This window comes from Brachyistius frenatus, unplaced genomic scaffold (genome assembly GCF_029030835.1).
Source record: "Brachyistius frenatus isolate BFR_SWC_R1_liver_20210118 unplaced genomic scaffold, ASM2903083v1 Contig_25, whole genome shotgun sequence".
Lineage (NCBI taxonomy): Eukaryota > Metazoa > Chordata > Actinopteri > Embiotocidae > Brachyistius > Brachyistius frenatus.
The window spans coordinates 3,302,813-3,322,402 of record NW_027210624.1 but is presented as its reverse complement, the minus strand read 5'-3'; the positions used below and the strand labels follow the sequence as shown (position 1 = coordinate 3,322,402).

Below are 19,590 nucleotides of genomic sequence, written 5' to 3'. Positions count from 1 at the left end.
TGGCCTCGGAAAACGGTGGCCAACGTTGCCCTCCCACCGTTCCACTCGCAGCTCCCGGTGAGCAATGGTCCAGGGCGAGTGCGAGTTGCCTTTAATCAGGGAGATGTATGGAGGGAGAGCATTGGGCCTAATGACAATTAACGCATGCAGCTACAAGTTCTGGCCCTGAAAGCCTTCAAATCCATCACCCTGCACTGGAGGCAGACACCCCAATTCATAACCATCCTCCCAGCAGTCTGCATTTTCTCTGTCCCGCTCAGAGAAACAAATGATAGATTGAACTCGTAATCGAATGCATTGGTGCACTTTATTTTGCTAATTGGGCAGACGGAAGGTTGAGGCCTTTATGCTTTGACTGATAACCATGGCCTGTTGTTCCTTTCCTCTCATCAATCCCTCCGTTTTCTCCTTCTTCTAGAGCCTTCTGTCCGTCCACGACACGGTTGCCCAGAAGAGTTACGACCCCGAACTACCTCCACTGCCGGAAGACCTCGATGATGACGAGGATTCTGTGAAAATTATACGGCTGGTCAAAAACAAGGAACCCCTTGTAAGTAAACTCGGTCGTCTTGACAAATGATTTGCAGATCATTTTCAGCAGCTTCCAGAGGTTGGAAATATGGGTTTGAGAAGTTGGCAAATTATAAAAAAATAAAAAAATGTCCCCCACCGTGGGCAGCAAATAGTGACGTCCCGAGCAGATCTCAAGGATCACGACGGTTGAAGGCACTTTTTTAACTCGGTATGGGCTACACTGAGCTGGATTTAGCCCCAATCCTGTGTTTTACGTCAGCTTTCGCACCGGTGTCATAAACAGAGAGCGTACTCTGGCGTGTGGCATATATGCAGCTAAAATGCTTGCTGTGTGGAAATAAACAAAACTGTGAGGCGGTGGTGACAGAGTTTCATTTAATACCACTAATTTGATATGGCACCTAAAAAAATAAACACCCAACCAAATCCAGTGAGTTCACTCAGGTAACTTTGATTTGTAGTTGTTGTGACGTTAAATGTTAAGTTTTAACACTGATTCAAAGTGACTCTAAGAGTCATTTTGAGTGTGTTCTCACTCCAATGCTGCACTAAGTGGAATTGATAGGAGCTATTTATAAAGACAGCTTTTATTTTGTTAAAAAAAAAATTAAAACCAGGCCCTGCACTAATTGCAATTCTGATTGAGATATTTTTGTTTACTTTATTTTATAAAAAATATCAATTAAAAAAAAACATTAAGGAACTAAGGAACCTAGTCAATTTCCAAACATATACATTGGATTGACTATAATAACTTTAATGAACTTTGATTTGTAAAACTATAATATCTAGTAAAATATAAGTACTCGATCAGGACTCAGTGTCGGCAGAAAATCCAATATTAAATAACTCGGATCTGGATCAGCTGCAAAAAACCTTCATCACAATGTTCCGAGGCTCAACACCTGCAGATCAGATCAGATGTTCCCAGAAACTCAGGAACTCTCCTCGACTCTCGGTTTTAAATGAAGGTGTAAACTTCGGCATAAACGTTTTATGTGAACATATTTTGTGATTAGAATCCTATTGTGTCGACCTTGTTTGGTAATCCCTGAACTTCCAACTACTTCTTGTATCAAAGCAGACTCCCCACCACAAGTCAAGCCAATGCCGTACATGCTTCTGAGGTACTTGCCTGTGGGAATCCAACCCACAACCTTGAAGTTGTAAGCACACCAAAACCAGCCACAATTACCCTGCTCTTGGCCATAAGTATTTTCAGCCAGTCTAGGCTCGGTGTCTGCGAACGGCTTCCTCTTCTATCCTGGTCAGTGTTGCTCTCTCATTGTGACATGCCTCTCATGTCCGTGCGCTTCCGACGTGATCCCAGACATCAACAACCACCCGTCTGTCTCAGCCTTTGGGCCCCAGCGGTTCTTTTACATTCTCGTTTTTTTCCTCCACCCCTCGACATCCTGGGTGTCTGCGTCGTTTGATGGCTGCCATTCCCAGCATTCCCTGGGCCTCGTCAGCTGGTCAGGCACATTTGGAAAAGGGCTTCTGTAACCTCACCAAACATAAATGCTGCTGCTTTTGGTTGCATCACAAACCTTTCCCCCCCTAATTTTCCCTGGTGTGCCTTTCTTGTGATTCCTGTTTTGTGTTGACTCCCCTCCTTGTCCTGCAGCACGTAAACACTCCACGGCACCAGAACTCGATGGCCTGTCAGAGACCTCCATCTGTCCTTGCGCCGCTTTGTTGTGTGCTGAGGCCCTGCCCTCTCGTTGATCTGTGCTGGACATGTCCTGGTCCCGGCCGCCTCTATTTTCACTGTGTGGTTTTCACCCTGACCACCATCTTGGCTCCAGGCCGGCGCGCTCCTCTGACCACACCCCGACGGGGAAGGAGAACACACCTAAGCCATTTTTGGGTCTCTGCCCGCTGCATGTTCTGCAGAGCTGCGCGACGTAATAATGTGGCTTGGAGGAATTCTCGCTTTCTCTCCCTCACAACACACATTGTCGCGGACGCTTCCTGCTCCGGCCTCTCCCGAGCTCGACGTTGGATCACATTCCCCGAAACCATAATGTGATTTACACCCGCCCCGGTCAGCTTAATCACCGAGCTGGTGTTATTCCATTACGGGACCTGATGCTGTTTGGCCTAAGTGATTTGGCTCCTGAGAACATCTGAAACACAATTTTACAACGTGTGATATTGTGTATTGTTGCGCAATATCGAAGGTGTTAATTATGTCGAATATATTCTTGCAGTAATATAGTGGCTCAATTTTAGTTCATGGTTTAAGGGTGCACACTAGTTATTGTGTGTTTCAAAGTGACTGGATCTAAATAGAGAAGGTGCCGTGCCTTCAGTGTTGGTTTTTTTGGGTCAATAGGAGGTCACTTTTATAAATACTCTTCCAATTTAAAAGAGGTTTCATTTAAAGTGGCTCTTTAAATATGATATTTCAACAGCATCACCACAATATTGTTGCGACGGCGGCTCGGTTTTCTATCATTATATTTAATTAAGATCACTCCCTGCAGGCTTTGAAGCAAAACAGGCTGCACGTTTAGATTTATAGCAGGAAATCGAGCCATAATAACCTCCCACTTGTATTAGATAAAAACACTTTTCATTCATCATGGAAACGGCGGCTGAATTTGCCATCGCGACTGATTCCACAGCAGTGAGGGAACCGAAATCATCCATACAATAACGGGAAGCGAGTGTGAGTCTGTTGCTGCGGAGAGGTGTCCGAAGGACCCACAGGGAGCAGCTGCTGCCCATAATGTCCAACGGCTATAATTTAGGCCTGACCATGGTGTGGACAACAGTAGGATTATAGGGCATAGTGTTGTTTTTTTCTGCGAATGCATGGAAGTAAACAATCAGGACTAAAAGGTTGCATTTGTGGCAGTGAGCAGTCAGAAATGTCCGGGCTGATGGTTTTGTGTTTGTCCTGTGGGCACAGAGCAAAGGGCAGCCTGAAGAAGTTTAGAAGAAGCTGGCTAAATTTGGGCAAATGCAGCGCACCTCTTCCACCATCCTGTTTGCGTCCTCACAGCTTCGGTCAGAGCCGATAACTCTTCTCTGTCTTGAGACCAGCGAAGAACTAATACGTCCCAAGGGAGTAAAACTCGCACTCATCAAGTCGGCTGCAAATATTTGTATTCATTTTTCCAGACAAGAGTTGCAGCAGAAAGAAGGGAAACCTTGTGAACACACTCTGAACTCCACAACCGTCTCTGTTCGAGTTGTCTTTGCTGCAGCTTGTCAAACATTGAGTGAAGTCCTGATGTACATATCGTAGAGCGTTCAGCACAACAAAAAGCTACTGTTGTAAATCATACAATTATTTTACCAACTTTTAGTCGCCGTGTGCATTAATACATTTTTTGTTTCCTCTGTAACACCACAAACATTTTGTACGTAAATGTGCTAACATGGCACGTGAAAACTTTGCACTTGGTGTGAAATGGTCCTTATGCTTCTGGTGAGTTCCTCAAGTTGCCTTATTAGACAGTGACTGTTACGATTCTCTCTTTGGCCCCTTCGCTGTCATCATGTTCGTCTTTGGAGCAGAACTGGCCCTGATGAACAGTTAGATCGGACGTGAAGGAAGCAGTCAGCAGGTCAGATACTCACGGTGATGTCACAATGAAAAAACACCCTCTAATTGTGCAGGGTCCACATCCACCTCCTTAACAAATTGATTTGGATTTGCCCTTTAACTCGCAATTTTATATAATCAGTCTGAAATTCTCAAACTTAACATCATAACAACGGGGTTGTACAATATCTAATTACCTAAACGTCTCTCCTTACTATGCTCTCTTTCATTCACTCTTTCACTTTTTGTCTCCCTCTCTCTCGCTCCATAGTTCTGGTGGATGCAGAGACGCGGCTCTGCTGAGCATGCAGGCCTCTTTGTGATTCATCCATTAAGTTAATTGTGATTAGTTGAGTGGATTGTGTTCGGTAGCGCTGATGAATTGCGATCATTTCTCAGAGCGTGACTTCATGCCACATTTTGGTGAAACTGTAAAAACTTCTTCTTCTCCTTCTTCTTCTCCTTCTCCTTCTTCTTCTCCTTCTTCTTGTCCTTCTTCTTCTCTTTCTTCTTCTCCTTCTTCTTCTCCTTGTTCTCCTTCTTCTTCTCTTTCTTCTTCTCCTTCTTCTTCTCCTTGTTCTCCTTCTTCTCTTTCTCCTTCTTCTTCTTCTTCTTCTTCTTCTTCTTCTTCTTCTTCTTCTTCTCCTTCTTCTTCTCCTTGTTCTCCTTCTTCTCTTTCTCCTTCTTCTTCTTCTTCTTCTTCTTCTTCTTCTTCTTCTTCTTCTTCTTCTTCTTCTTCTTCTTCTTCTTCTTCTTCTTCTCTTTCTCCTCCTCCCTTTTTTTCTGCTGCACTCCCTGCTCTCCCGTTGCTCTCCCAAAAGGGCTGATTTATTAGCTCAAGTGTCGGGACAATGAAATAATTGGGTTTGGAGAGCGGCATAAACATGTGTGCGCATACAGATACATCAGCTCGACCGTGCCTTTTTATTGAAAGAATGTGTTATTTTGGATTTGGTTTCAGAGCAGTTTAGGTGGGGGTCTAAAGTGGAGCATTGAGGGGGTTGCGTCAGGGCTGAGAATGCGGCAGCGGAGCTGATATACTCTGCAAGTTGGCCTCCGGTGATAAAGGGCCTGAGTGCAGACTGACTAATAGGAAAACTGTAGACAACAGTTGGAGGTAGCAGTGCATTCTGCTACCTGGTGTTACACAAGTCATGTCACCAGGCCAAAAAAAAAATAAAAAAAAAATAAGGGAACAGATCCAGAAGTTTGGAGGATTTTGAAAGATTTAAGAGAAGTTAAATACATTACCTCAAACCTTAAGTTATATGGTGTTAAAGCGTTTGTTGATGTTAATGAAACCTTAAAGGAACAACATTTTTAATGCACTGGTAAATTTTGAGTTTTTGGAATATTTTCCTTCTACAACATGTCTTCTTTCAGACTTGTGGAAACAAAAAACATCCAAAACACATTTAGGCGTTTTGTTTTTTTTGCTAAACCTTTTTTGTTCCTCCTAAATTCATGAAAAATTAGCACATATAAAAGGTTATACAAATCAGATTGTTAAATAGCAATTTAACTAACCCCTCTGTAAAAACATGCAGAACATAGAGGAGATTAAAACTGGTGTTTTTAAGCACTACTGAAGTGAAGATTTAAAAAAAAAAAAAAAACTCATTTTGAGAAAAGGGCTTTTTATTTTACTAGCATCTTTTGAGGCTCATTGCTGTTTTTCACCTCAGTCACTCTCTTCACTGTAAGCTTTGTTTGACCAATGTTTGGGAATTATTATTTTTATGGCAGATGGTGGATTTTTAAACACATATTGTAATGATAATAGTCCAAGATGATGTGAAGATGCATCGTTTCTAGTGAAATACCTGCCCACCAACCCCCACCGCTGCTACAGCACCTCAGCCCTCCAGGAACCATGGAAAACCAATTTAGTAGTAAAAAGACATATCCAAAATCTTTCATGGAAGAACCTTTGATTCTCATATGTCAACAAAAATCCAACAACACTTTTTGAATACTATTTCGGTAAACATGTAGTCCAAGAAAGGTCTTGTACATATAGTGATGAGGTTTTGATATAAGCATTCAGCTGGGATTCAACTGAGTATGTCTAATAGTTCAAGTTTGTAGCTTATTCGCCTGTAATGTGTTCGATTTAAGTGTCATCTGTTTGGTATATTTTGAACTTTTGACCCATACGTATGTATACCGGCTAAACAACTTGATAAGTGACCTTTGTTTGCTGTGGAGGAGCTAAATCATCACCCCAAATAATCCTGGAAAATCCAAATCCTCACGTACACAAAATGCATTACGTATCAGAAGGCTGGACGCCGACCAGCCGGGTACACCGCAGCGGCTCGGGGTGACCGGCACTATGATGTGAGAACATTAGAGGCCGACAAGCCTGCTGCGGCCGACTCTGTTCCTCTCATTTGGACGCACTGGAGGCCCTGTGACGCAGATGTAAATAGCAGACTCGGAGATGCTCGCCGCGTGTGCCCCGCTGCGCGCCTGTTCCTTTTACACATCACTTGTCGGCTCTCCCAGTGCTACTCGGTTCGATGCAGGCTCACATCGCTGTCGGAGTGACGTTCATTCACTTCTCCCACTCAGTTGATCCTGAGTTATCCTCTTGCTAGCAGCCATCTTTCTCTTCCTCTTGTTCCCACAGTTTCATTCACTTCTTTCATATGGTTTTGCTATCAGACTTTTTTCAGGTCATTCTTGTGTACTTGATTTTTTTGCAGCTTATTTGAGGTGAAGATAAGGCGTTAGAGCATTCACGTGGTTACAGCCTAATTATAAAGCATTTCACTTCCTTTTTTGTGTATATTTGGACACTTTTAATTCAGAAGTGAGGTCTTCGGTCACCTTTCCACATTCTTTTTTTTGTCGGTACTGGTACAAAATTGACACTCCATCCATCCATCCCTTGCTCCCTCAGTTCTTCCATCCCAGGTTGTTAGGCATCATTAGCAGCCATAAAACCTCTGCTGCCAGGAATGTGACAGGATCAGTGTCGGGCTCTATCACTCTCCTTCCTCTCTTCTTCTTCCTCTTTTTTTTCTCTCTGCTCCGTGTTGTTGCACACACAGGGTTTGGTTTTCCCATTACGACCGGGTGTCATTGGGTGCAACTAAATGGAAACAGTAGATTGCAGGGTCCGTGCCATCCAGTTGGCAGCGCCGGCCTACATCACGTCCTGCCTGGCATCAGCTACTACCAATCAATACAGCCGGACCACTGCTAGGCCTGACCACCCGGCCACCCCGGCCACTGGATACCAATGGATCAGCTGGACTTCTCATTATAGACCCACAAATAACACTGGTTGGACTGCAGAGCTATAGCACTCGCTGCACATACACTTGTAGGCGACATGTCCAACATTATTATTGTAAAAGTTCCAGTTGCGTGATTGATGTCTGTGGATTTTCTGGACTTAATAAGGGAGTTGATAATTGCGACGAGACAGGAAAGTCTTGTGATCGATTCAGTTCGTGACGTAGTTGGTTTTCCATGAAGGGCAGTCGCTGGAATGAGCTATTGGCACTTTGACATGCCATGCTTTTCTCATCTGCGGCAGACGGGCCTCCTCTTCTCTCTGACACAATTAGGACGGTCGGTTCGTGGCTGCTCGAATTCAATTTGTCTGGAAGCCTTCGCAAACACATTGAGTCAGAGAGTTACAGTCAGCGTCCGCCTCAGCTGAGCCCAAATGCCATTCACATTATTATATAATCTGTGCTGGTGTGAATATAAACAAACGCAGGTTTACACACTGAGTCGCGTCTGAGTGTGGCTGCAAACCTTGAAGAGAGGTTCTTAATGGAGACAGTTATCAAAAGAAGAGACTAGATAGATGTATGTGTTTAAAAAAAAAAAGAAAGAAGAAAAAAAAGGGGACTTTTGTATTGTCTGTTTACATCTGAAAGTTGAAAGCAAAATAATGACACTGGCTGGAAATGAATGGAGCAGCTAATGAGATTAAACCCGACAGCACACATGTTAGTGTTTTATAGACAGACCCATGTGCTTTAAAAGCAATACATCTTTCACTTGATGGATTGGACTGCAGTGTCAGGGGTGCTGCAAAAGAAAATGGGGAGCAATGCTGGTGTTGACTGCTTCACTGTGTGTGTGTGTGTGTGTGTGTGTGTGTGTGTGTGTGTGTGTGTGTGTGTGTGTGTGTGTGTGTGTGTGTGTGTGTGTGTGTGTGTGTCACTATCGTCTCCTCAGTGTTTGGATCTTTGAATGGGTTTTTATGTAAAGGTTTTGTTGTCTGCATGTACTACAATGTGCTTTGTGAAGAGCTTTCTTTGTGAGCACCGACGTCACAATCAGAATTAACTTCACGGGCCAGGTATGTTTTCACATGCAAGTAATTTGACTCCGGTTAAAACTTGCTCTCAATGTACATACACAGAAACAGACATAAATAGACATGGTTGTGCACTGAGTTTCTAAATGCATGTCTTTCTGTGTACTTTTGTGTGAGCATAAAGGCAGTGTGTGTTTGCCAAGGTGTGAAAAGTAATGTGCCTTATGTTTAGGCATCAAAAAACACATGGTTAGCTTTAGGAAAAGAGACAATGGTTTGGGTTGAAGTAAATCATTTTACCTAAGTAATGTTACAAATGTTTATTAAGTTATTTAACGCATAATTAGTGCATGTAACTTAGTTTCTGTACCTCAATTAAAAATTACATTATGTTGCTTTCTCGTGAACTCAAACACTGGTTTCTTGGGTGAAAGTCCTGTGTTTGTTCCATCCATCCACCCCGACCTTCATTACATGACCTCAGTCACATGGCCTCCTTCTTTGATCCTGGTCATACATGAGTGAGACAAAACGTCACACTGACACAGTATCCTGTAGTGGACTGAAAGGCACATTACATGCTTTGGAGTGATCCCCGGCTATACACATACACTGCATTATAGTGCACTGAAGTGTAAATGATTAGAGGGTTCAACTCCCTAAAAAGAATATAAATGCATAATTTGATATATTTAAAAACAGTTTTACTCTTCATATCTCAAAATGGCGGCATTTTATTTATTTATTCCATAAGTACGAACTGTAAAGTAGCTCAGACTGTATTCCCAGTAATTGAAGGTGATTGACGACTGGAGCTGATGGGATGATACATTTGATTTTTAATTTGCACAAGTCGGCACAGAAAAATGAAAATGATCTGCAGGTGTAGTTAACTATTGTGTTGTTTCTTTCACAAAGCCCTGAGTGTTTGTTATAAATGCTAAACTTCATACTAGTTCACCTTCCAGAAGTGGATTCAAAATGTAAACATGGCTACAGTATAAGTCACATTAAATGTCAACGTAAACGTGACCATTGTACTTATTCAGAGGAGTTTTACAGATGTTCTCTCAGTTACACACACTCACACCTGAAAGGCTGAGTTGCCGCTCAGTGGTGGCGGTGGGCCGAGTTACTACCGGATACAAGACTGCTTCTTTACCCTTTAGGCTACAAACCTGATGTCTGCTATAGAGCCAGAGCTTTACTCAAACTCTCAAGCAGAGAGTAGAAATAACATTTGGACTGCATTTTAGACAGCATCGAGACATGAGGTGCATCTGAACCACCGACAAATAACAGGAACACTATTTTGTACACTTTTCGATCTTTCTGTTACAATCTTGTCGTGAAATATTTCAAAAGTAGTCTTTAAAATATAACAGGAAGCAGCAAATTTAATTGTTTCTATCATATCAAGTCTATCACAGGTTCTAATGAGGCAGCTTTGGGCAATTTCTGAGTGAACTGTATATACAATTTGTGTCGGTGTATAGAAAGTTGTGTGTGTGCTGTAGAAGATGGCGTTAAATATAAAGTCCTCTTGAGCAGCATATGTAAGTCTACCTAAATTAACTTTCCATCAGTATAATATAGATATAAATTTGGGAGAAATCTATTCACAAACTGTGTTTTTGTCATCTTCAATCAATTTAATACAGAGTTACAAAATAGTTTAAAGCCGCGGTGGAGCAGCCCTTGTGTTTGTTCGTATGTGTGTTCTTGTACAACGCTCGGCCCAGCGGCTGTTCCGCCACCCTTGCAGCCTGTTGAGTTGTGAATGTGAAAACATGCGCGGCTTCCAAAGCCACATCGGAGGCATTCCCAGATCCTAATCTCACGGCCCTCTTAAAGAAAACGTCTTCCTCCCATCATGTGTAATCATAAACGTGGACACACATCCCGGCGCTCTCGCTCTTTTCCGCTCTGCGTTGCGAGAGCCAGAGGACTCGGCGGCTGAATGTGGGCATTGTTGCCCGTCGGGCAGGGTGCTCCTCGGCGGCCCTGCTTCCCGGCCCCATTTGGAAATGAGAAGTGACATGTGAAAGTGCTGTTTTCTTTATGCGGGATAACGACGGGGAAAACACTAAACAATGCCAGAGCAGAGATAGACCTCTCTCCGCGACACAACTGTCTCTTTGTATGGACTCATACAGTTCTCACACACACATACAGTACATCATGACTAAATATCTGGCACTATCCAGCTTCTAGCAAGGAGACGGCAATTCCACTCAGTCGACATGAATCACCATACTGTCCGCGGGGTGATTCATGCGAACAGTATGGAAACAAATACACACACACACACACGGTAAGATAGCCACACATTTGTTCACAGATTCGCAGAACCAAACTCGCCGCCACCTGTCTGAAGTCCTGAGGTGGGCTGCTAAGTGTGTTTTCATAGTAACTGGGTAATGACTTGCTCTAACATTAAGGTTTAAAGAGGCAGGAGGAGGAAAAGGAAAGACGGGGGTGTAGGAAGACAAATGAAGGTAAGCTGTCCTGTCAGAGCTCTCTGCATTTCATTACCTGGCAGCTTCTCCTGGAATCCCTCCTGCTCCCCATAATTATCATAATAAGGAGCTGCAATTTTCCTTTTTCTCAGTATACTTGTTAATTACGACTGGTAGGTCAAGACTTGGGTTAAGGAAATAAAAAGGGAAACCAGAGCCAGCTTTAGTGCTGCGAGGGAGACTAGGAATGAGGGAGGACGGGTAGGGTAGGGGGGAGTCGCTTTTATTAGTTGCAATCACAAGTGATTTAATAAAACAGGTGGAGAGGCATGCAATGGGTCACCCAGAGGGGATTGGCCTGCAGCGGCAGCTCTGTTGCATCACCAAAAAAAAAAATCATTTGACATAAAACCTCAAGTACCTTTCGCGGCTCTCCGGTTTCTCTTCCCCCCCCCCCCCTTTCTGTAGCAATATTGTACATTTTGATCTGGGCTCCTGCTAATTCTTTACAGTGCTGTATTAATCTTTATAGGTGGCCATAACATTAAATGGATTTTCTGATCTTGACCTAATACACTAATATTACACGATTTTACTCCTTTTGAGCGGATCTGGAGTCTGCGGCCTTCGAGGAAGTCTGTAAGAAGTCGTAACTATGCTGGGCTACGTGTGTGGAACGGTCATGCGTGTTATGTGTGGGGGGCTCTATGCCATCTCAGTGAGGTAAGATGAAATGACACACTCCAACACCAGATATGATTGGAGGTAATTGTATTTTAATGTCCAGGAGGCCCATTCCCACTTTGTATTTGGTTTTTCCATGGCCGACATCTGGTGTGAAGAACGCCAGCATGTGTTTCCACTACACTTGTATTTATACCTCTAAACATAGCAGTCAACACAGCAGTCGGCAGGAGTTTATTGTCGCCGTTACACTTTTGCTGTTAAGTGACATCATGTCAAAACACGTCGGCCTCTATGCCCCGGCCGCTCGCGTTTGTTTTCCCTTGTCGCTCTCAATTTAGAGGGAGAAATAATGTTTGTCAAATGCCACGCCGTTCGGTTCGGTTCATGGGGCGATGTTTTGAGTGGTCGTTACGGGCCGTGTGTTTGAAATGGAGCACTGTGCTTGTTTTCCCTGGCGGGTTAGGACCAGCGCAGTGGTTTTAGTTGTGGCCGTGGTTAAGGTAAAGAGATTCGAGCGTCCATCTGTTCCACTGTGGGACTTCGTAGACAGGCCACACATATCCTGCCCCAGACCCCGAGACGTGTGATGAGCCAGGCCAAGACAGCTCGCCAATCCTCTCGTCATCCATACAACCAGAGTACAAGCCAGCCAGCTTCCATCATGTCATCCAGCCATCCATCCACTCCATCAGCCAGGGGCCACTCTAATTGCCCTGTAAATACTTAGTTTGCCAGACACTCTTTGTGGCCGGTCCGAGCCAACTGAACGTGATAAGAAATCCAACATTCAGCTTGTCTTACTCCTCTTATCTGCTGACGTTCCGTGGCACGACTGTGCGCTGACAGCTCGCTGGACAATCTTGCCTCCATTCCATTCCCTCCAATAAACACACACTCTCATGCATGAGGGGATCCAAATTTCAGTCCCTGTTCTCTCTTTTTTTTTCTGTACTGTATGAGGTGTGAGCCATTTGTCATCACATACTTAATGTGGCTGCCATGTCAGCATGTGTGCTCCAGTGCATGCACTGGGAGGGGTGATGGCTTGATATGGATAAGCGTCGCTCCACTTCTCCTCATCACAGAGCAGAAACTAAGCCGTTGTGTTTGGGCCAGCCCAACGAAAACAATCAGGCATTTATGTGTTAGAAATGGAGATATAGAGTTGGGAGCAGCGGCTGCATATGGAGCTGATCAGGTCAGGAGTGGAGGCTGTGGGATCACCTTACTGATGACTAATTGACCACAGCTAGATGGCTTTCCTTTGGCCGAGATGACCCTCCTCCCGTCTCTATTTTTAATGGTGTATTTCTGTGCTCTCTGTTCTCAACATTTCATTTCTGGAGGGATTTGTTCTTTTAAGTCTATTTTTGTACTCATCTAGCGGGCAAACTGCAGCAAGAGTTGACAACAGGAAGAGGGAATCAGTCCCTACCAACAACGCACGTTATTTAACCATCTCGGACACACCATACAATCTCTTTCCATGCATATAGTGGAGTTGAGCCACTTGATGGTTAAGTGGCGCCTTGTCTCTAATTGCTAGCATAGCGTAGCCCATTCATCAGGCTTAGCGACTGTCCAGCATCAATCATCCAGTCTTTTGAGGTTTCTGTCAGGCCTGCTTGGCGTGACTTCAGGTAGAAGCCCATACGGACATGCTCGCATGCACACAAAAACACACCTACACATGCTGTCACTCATGCGTGCATGTGCTTTGACAGACGTAGACATTCCCCTTCTCATTTCCTGCACTGTTTCTACGCGTAAGGAGCAGCCTGAAATGGCTTCCATGTGCCAGTAGGCGTTGAAGGCTCGGCGTAAACCCAGCCATCAGTGTGCTAATATTTAGCTGCTACACTAGGAAGTCCATCTTGGTGCTTGAGGGTCTTTACCTACCTTGTTTCTTCCTTGTGTATGCACCCCCACTCACATCATGTAGCTTATTTAGATTCAAACCTCGACTGTTTATGTATTTGTTGAACAGAGCAGGCACTCCTCATTAGTTGCCACGCATGGCTGGATGCTGATGATAGCACCCATAGGGTATCACGGCACAAGGGAAGGTGATGCTGAGTTCAGGCGGTTGGATTTGCCGTGCTTGTTCCAGCTCCCTCCCAGTGCTTCCTAGGCATTCGCCAGGCCTCCAGGAGACGCTGATATGCCCCTGGAGGATTGAGAGAATAAAGGTTGACTATAGATTGTAATGAGGTGGAAGAGGACGAATAGTATGAATCAAAGGCAGAACAAAATAGGGACGTATAGAACCTGGAAAATCAAAGTGTTAGCCAAAAGCAGCTGGACTTGATTGAAATTGTTGAAGATGTTTCACCTCTCAGTCCAAAAGGCTTCTTTAGTTCTAGCTGGTTGGAGGGGAGTCCTGTAGCCGCGAGTTACCAGATCCAAATTCACTGTGTGAATATATGGGTCGGGACACTTTACATAAATAATTGTTTTTAGTCTACTGGACATAGAAATCGGGGTGAATTTTCAAACTATTAAAGCAGCCTTTAGCAAATTGGAATTGACCACCAATCCGAAACTTTACCACTGCTACAACTGTATTTAGAAAAAAACACGTCATCATTCTTAGCTACCCGTACTGGTCCTTGATTGGTCCACCCTTCAGATTATCTGTACAAACGTTAATGCGAACAGGGTTTCCAGACTGAAATCAAGGCCAAGAAAACTGAATCTGTGAGCAAAAGTCTGGCAGAGCCAAATGGTGCAAAATGTGGCCTGAACGACTAACAGGATGGCCAGGCGGGTCTCACATTTAACGTCAATGACACTCAAAGGTGTTAACAGCTCCACAGAAAGGTAAAAGCCTCAGACCCCCTTACAGTCAGTTAGACTTTAGTCATTCGGATTGAGAAGTGAAACGACCTTAAGAATCCCAAGAAAGTCCAGTTGCCTTTGGATAACAATTAGATTGACTATGACCTGAATGTCTGAGAATCTTCACACATAGGACTTGGCAATTATCAAAGAAAAACATGAATATGAAAATTGTTGACTATTCCAACAGTTTATGGTTGAAAGTCGTAGTTCTTTCCTTGACTACTTTTGAGTGCCGGAGTGTCATCACTGCTGTGTCGTGGTCTCAGCTGTCCTCACACCGGTTAGCGTTAATCCTCAGAATCCATCCTTAATTCCTACTTCTCATTTTACTCTTGTTTTCCACCTTAAACTGGTGTTGTACCTCTGAAAAGACAAACATTTATGTCTCTATGAACCCTACACAGTAGAAGGTTTCATAATTAAATCTAAGTCACTGAGGAGCTGACACATCACAAATCTCAATACTGCATCAGGCAGCATTATGCCGGTGAAGTTCAGTAATGTTGTTTGGACTTTTGGCACTTGAAATTTTAGCATGACAGGCCTATTCTTTTATTTTTAAGGATTTGTTGCAATACATTTCAGTGAAAGTCTCTTTAAAAAATAATGCATAAAAACAACTTTCCCTTCTTTTTTTAGTCTCTATATTTCTCCTGTTTCTTTTTCTTGCTGTCTATCTCGATCACTCATCATATCCCTCTTATTTACATTTTCTCACCAAGACACTCACTCACACACACTTTTAACCGTGACCCCCACTCACGTACCCGCTGTCCTCGACCTCCTTCCCAGTCAGCCCTTCAGTCCTGACTCTCCTCTGGTCTTCCACTTACCCTCCAGTTGGTCCCACTTGTGTTGCCACTGGAGTGTGTTGGCCTCTTTTAGTTTTTCTTATCAGACAGAGCTCATTTGGCTACCGTACCAGTGCTGAGTTCAGACTGCGGCTGGCCAGATTATGAAGGGAGGGAGAGCCTCCCTTCATAAAACACTACACTCCCTTGCTGCTGGCTTGGCTGGCGTACATGGGCCCATCACGTTGAAGGGCAGTGGGTCAAATTAGATTCCCAAGATTTCACAATGACTGCAGCTTTAAATTACTCCGAGTAGAGAGTCAGTAAGGTGTGAAAGTAAAATAAGCCAATATGTCCACTAATACCCGTGTTTGTTTCACCACTAGTGTAAAAACACATAAATCACAGTGGTTTGAATGGAGATAAATTTGGTTCTTCTCCACAGAAATTTGAGTTCACGACCTCCATGCATTTGTGTTTGCATGCTAAATGTGCTGCCCTATAATCACCACTGCCACTTGAAATGAAAGTCGTAAAAGTGGTCTTTCTAAATGGCATCAGGGTTTCAGCATGTGATTTAAGCCATATGTGTCAAAACGCTGTTTGTATCTACACGCCATATGTGAGCAGATTCCATAGATAGCCATAGATGTGCAGTGTACAGTGTGTATGTTGAGTTTGTGCAGACAGCCAGTTGTCGTTACAGAGTCCAAGGCTGCTTCTCTGCTGTTTATTTAGCCTTTAGACTGCCACCAGCCACCATGCACCCCGAGGGACACAATAAAAACATCCATCACACCATTGGCCATCAGCCAGCTCGAAAAAAAGAGAGTCACAAAGAAAAAGTAAAGAAAGAAAGTTAATGACCACATGTCTGAATACTCCTGCGAGATTTCCTGCAGACTCCTCATCTCACCCTGCTGTCTGTCTTATTCGTCTCTTTCCCTGTAGCCCTCTATTCTTTCAGACACTCGAACTAAGCGGCCTCCCGGCCTGTCTGGGGGCCATTGCATCACAGACAGCTGCTTTAAGTCACACTGGGGTTATATGTGACCCTGACACCGGGGTCAGACGGTGCCTTACCCTCTCTCTGACCTACTCCACTGATTTCTCTCCTACTGAAATCTCTCGGGTTTTTAATTAGCCCAATTATTCTTTTAGGTTTGCAACTCTCTGCAGACCCAACCACTGTCTTTTCCTGATGTCTTTCCCTGTTTCCATCTCTACACACGCCCTGAAGGCCTTGAGGAAACCATTATCTAGGAGGAAAACCATTAGGTATGAATAGGTTGTGAAAACAACTAAGATGACATGCTAATAGCATCGCTGAAGTGGCACAAACCAGAGGCTCCTTTGGTCTTTGAGTTTTTTTCTTTTTGATATCTCCATCAGCAGTAGTAGCTAGAACTACTCTGGATCTGCCGGAGTAAGGCATACTGGGAAATAACACAAACCGGAGCGGCGTGATTCACAGTGAGCCGTTGTTGCACCCGAGGCGCCAACCCAGACAGCACTGGGTTAGGACAGTTGAATTGAGGCACAGCAGCTGAATGGAGGAGGCTCCAACCCTGTTCCCCTTTTTTGTAACAGTAATAAAAACAATCTCTAGTTGATGGGAATAACAGCAAGAAATGGGTGAAAGGATAATTTGCAGCCACGGCAAACTATGTGTCGACTAGACGACACATCTGTCTGCTTCAGATCATCAGACCCAAGCGAGGATGACGCCACATGCTGGGTTGTATTCTTATTCCATCTGAAGTCCCAGCCAAGCTGGTGTCTAAATCGTGTTTCTGGGAGGGCTGCGACTAGTTGGCACTCATTAAACTATTAAGCCTGTTATTTATCACAAGGTAAAAAAAAAAGGTGGTTTGAGTTTACAGGTAAACGTGTCACTCCTCAACTCTTCTATGTGAGTCTTTTTGGCTGAGCACCAAGCTAAAAAAAAACAGGACAGGCGAAGGTTTGAATGTGTTTTCTATCGTTTAGTTTCACCCCTCTCTCTCAGGACCATACTTCAGCAAAGAATGATGCCTTTTGTCTCCTTTCTTGTGAGACGGAAGAGGATGATAATCATGTAATTGTTGTTCTGTTGTTTGTTTAAAGGAAAACGTATTTCCTCCTCGACAGTCAATGTTAAATTGTGTGAACATAACATCTGACCAGTGCGGCTATCAGAAATTTTGATGCAAAGTTGCCCTTCAGTTTTTCTCTCCTTGCATTGGTTTACACTTTGCAATGATTCCTTATAGAGTTATGTCCCACCTCAACAGCCTGTTTTAAGGGGAATTATATCATACAGATGCCATTTGATTGTGTCTTTAAAGGTTTAATGTCAGCGTCAGCCTGTGTTTAGTACTGTCCTGCCATATTTAGCAAGTTTGTAGTCAAGGAACCTTTTTTTTACTATCAGGTCAGTACATAAATATATATGTGTAAATGAAACGGCAAAGATCACAGAAGAAGGTCTATATTATTTTCAAGAAAATATATAAACTGAACCAGTTGCTACTATCTGCACTATGCCACAATTTTGTTCATAAAAATACTGAAAATACTGCTAAAAGCATCTGCTTTTATAAATAAGACACCACGGATTTGTTCTATTTGTCATTTCTAAGATAAAGTTCAGTATCTGCTTACCCCATACAAAGATGCTATTACTCAACTTTTTCTGGAAAAGTAATCATAAATCAGCCATTCTAGTAACAATGAGCATCCTGTGTGCAATTGAAAGTCCTTGAATTTCAACCAGATACATTTTTACTGTTGTTTCGGGCCATAATTTCTCTTTTTAATTCTTTTGCAGGGAGCAACAATAAGGCGCGACGATCACACAGGAGCTATCCTCGTGGCCCGGATCATGAGAGGGGGGGCGGCCGACAGAAGCGGTCAGTTCCAACTCTTTTAAAAAATTTGTGTATGTGTGTCTGCCAGAACACTTGTATGGAAGTCTGTAGTGTACAATTTAAAGCGATGTACAGTACAGCAAGTCTACATCAAGTGTGCAACAAAGAAAGGATGAATTCAGGGATTAGCTTTGAATCTGAATTCACCAGTTTCGTGCCATAAATTGTGTCAGTGCACTTAAGATGAACATGAATGACAAGTCTACCGAGGAGCTCTGCCGTTTGTCCACATGTTTTCTGTTTGATTTCGTGTTCATTGTATCCAATCTGTTTTTCAGCCCCGGCACAGTCAAGCCAAAGGCAAATTTCCACATGTGTCGACAATAACGCGTTGATTCTTTTCCCATCTCAAATGCCACCATGACTATAAACATTAATCTGGTGTACAGTACACATCCCCAGGCTTTGTGCACACTGGACTTTTACACAGTAGCTCCCATTATTAGGACATTAAAATAATGGAATATATGAATTGATCGTAGATTTGTCAACTTTTCGTTTGGAAGGGCTGATTCATGTGGGGGATGAACTGAAGGAGGTCAATGGAATCCCTGTGGATGACAAGAAACCAGAGGAAGTAATTCGTATTCTGGTAAGCCTCATCTTTTGTTCGTCTGTTTGTTAGACTGAATTATGCCTTGGCGTGTGCGTGTGCGTGTGCGCTGTGCAAAGGTTTCTCCTGTGTTTCAGCTCCACTCCCTCGGTGAAAATAACATTCCTTGTTTGTGATGGCAAAAACCTCCCCTAACTCATCCAGGACCTGAGCCTCCCATCGCTGTGCTGAAAACCAAACACTGGCCTGGTCTTTCCTGGCCTTTAGACCACTTGCATCGAGCCGCATGGTCTCCCTGGATGAGATTGATGCTGTGTAGTTGGTCCAAGCAGCCTTTGCTGCAGGCCTCAAATGAGCTCCGTCACGGGCCTGGACTCTGCCAGGGCGGACGACTGGAGAGGATAAAGAGACTCTCTTAAACTCTGGAGGCCGTCGCAGTCACAAAAGCCTCCAGAGCAGATGATAGCTCTCAACACTCCTCCTTCTACACCCCCACCTCCACACACGCTCACACACACTCTGCTTCTGCCAAGCGGAGTCATCCAATCCTAATGACCCTTCCATTGTTGAAAAATCAAACAGTACTTCACATTATGTGACTTTCCCTGGATTAGCTACTTTATGAAATATTTGCAAGGGTTGATGACTTCTGTTTCCGCCACCTCCATTGACTCTACTCTGTCTGTCTTGTTTTACTCCACAATATAGGCTCAATCACAAGGAGCCATTACCTTTAAAGTTGTCCCCAGTGTCAAGGAAGACGCGCCAACCAAGGAGCCAAAGGTAGGTCTTGTCCTGGCTTAATCGTTACGTTGATTGGGTTACATTCATCTTAAAAAAGAGACTGAACTGCTCCACCATTCTACCTTTTTGTTGGATGCTGAACATTCTTTTTGAGCCACTGTGAGGAAATGATGTATGTGCAAGGAAAGAGGAGCTGTAGAATGGTAATGAAGGGAAAATATAGTAACCAGGTCC

General features: G+C 43.7%; 1 protein-coding gene across 4 annotated transcripts in view; it reads left to right on the top strand.

The window, feature by feature from the left end:
• Positions 1-19,590, top strand: part of mpp7a (MAGUK p55 scaffold protein 7a) — a 143,098-nt gene that overhangs the window by 80,175 nt on the left and 43,333 nt on the right. For all 4 annotated transcript variants that reach the window (XM_069698045.1, XM_069698046.1, XM_069698044.1 and 1 more), the window contains 4 exons: positions 419-550; positions 17,960-18,041; positions 18,566-18,651; positions 19,321-19,395. In XM_069698045.1, coding sequence (XP_069554146.1) covers positions 419-550; positions 17,960-18,041; positions 18,566-18,651; positions 19,321-19,395 — 375 coding nt within the window. The remainder of the gene's footprint in view (positions 1-418; positions 551-17,959; positions 18,042-18,565; positions 18,652-19,320; positions 19,396-19,590) is intronic.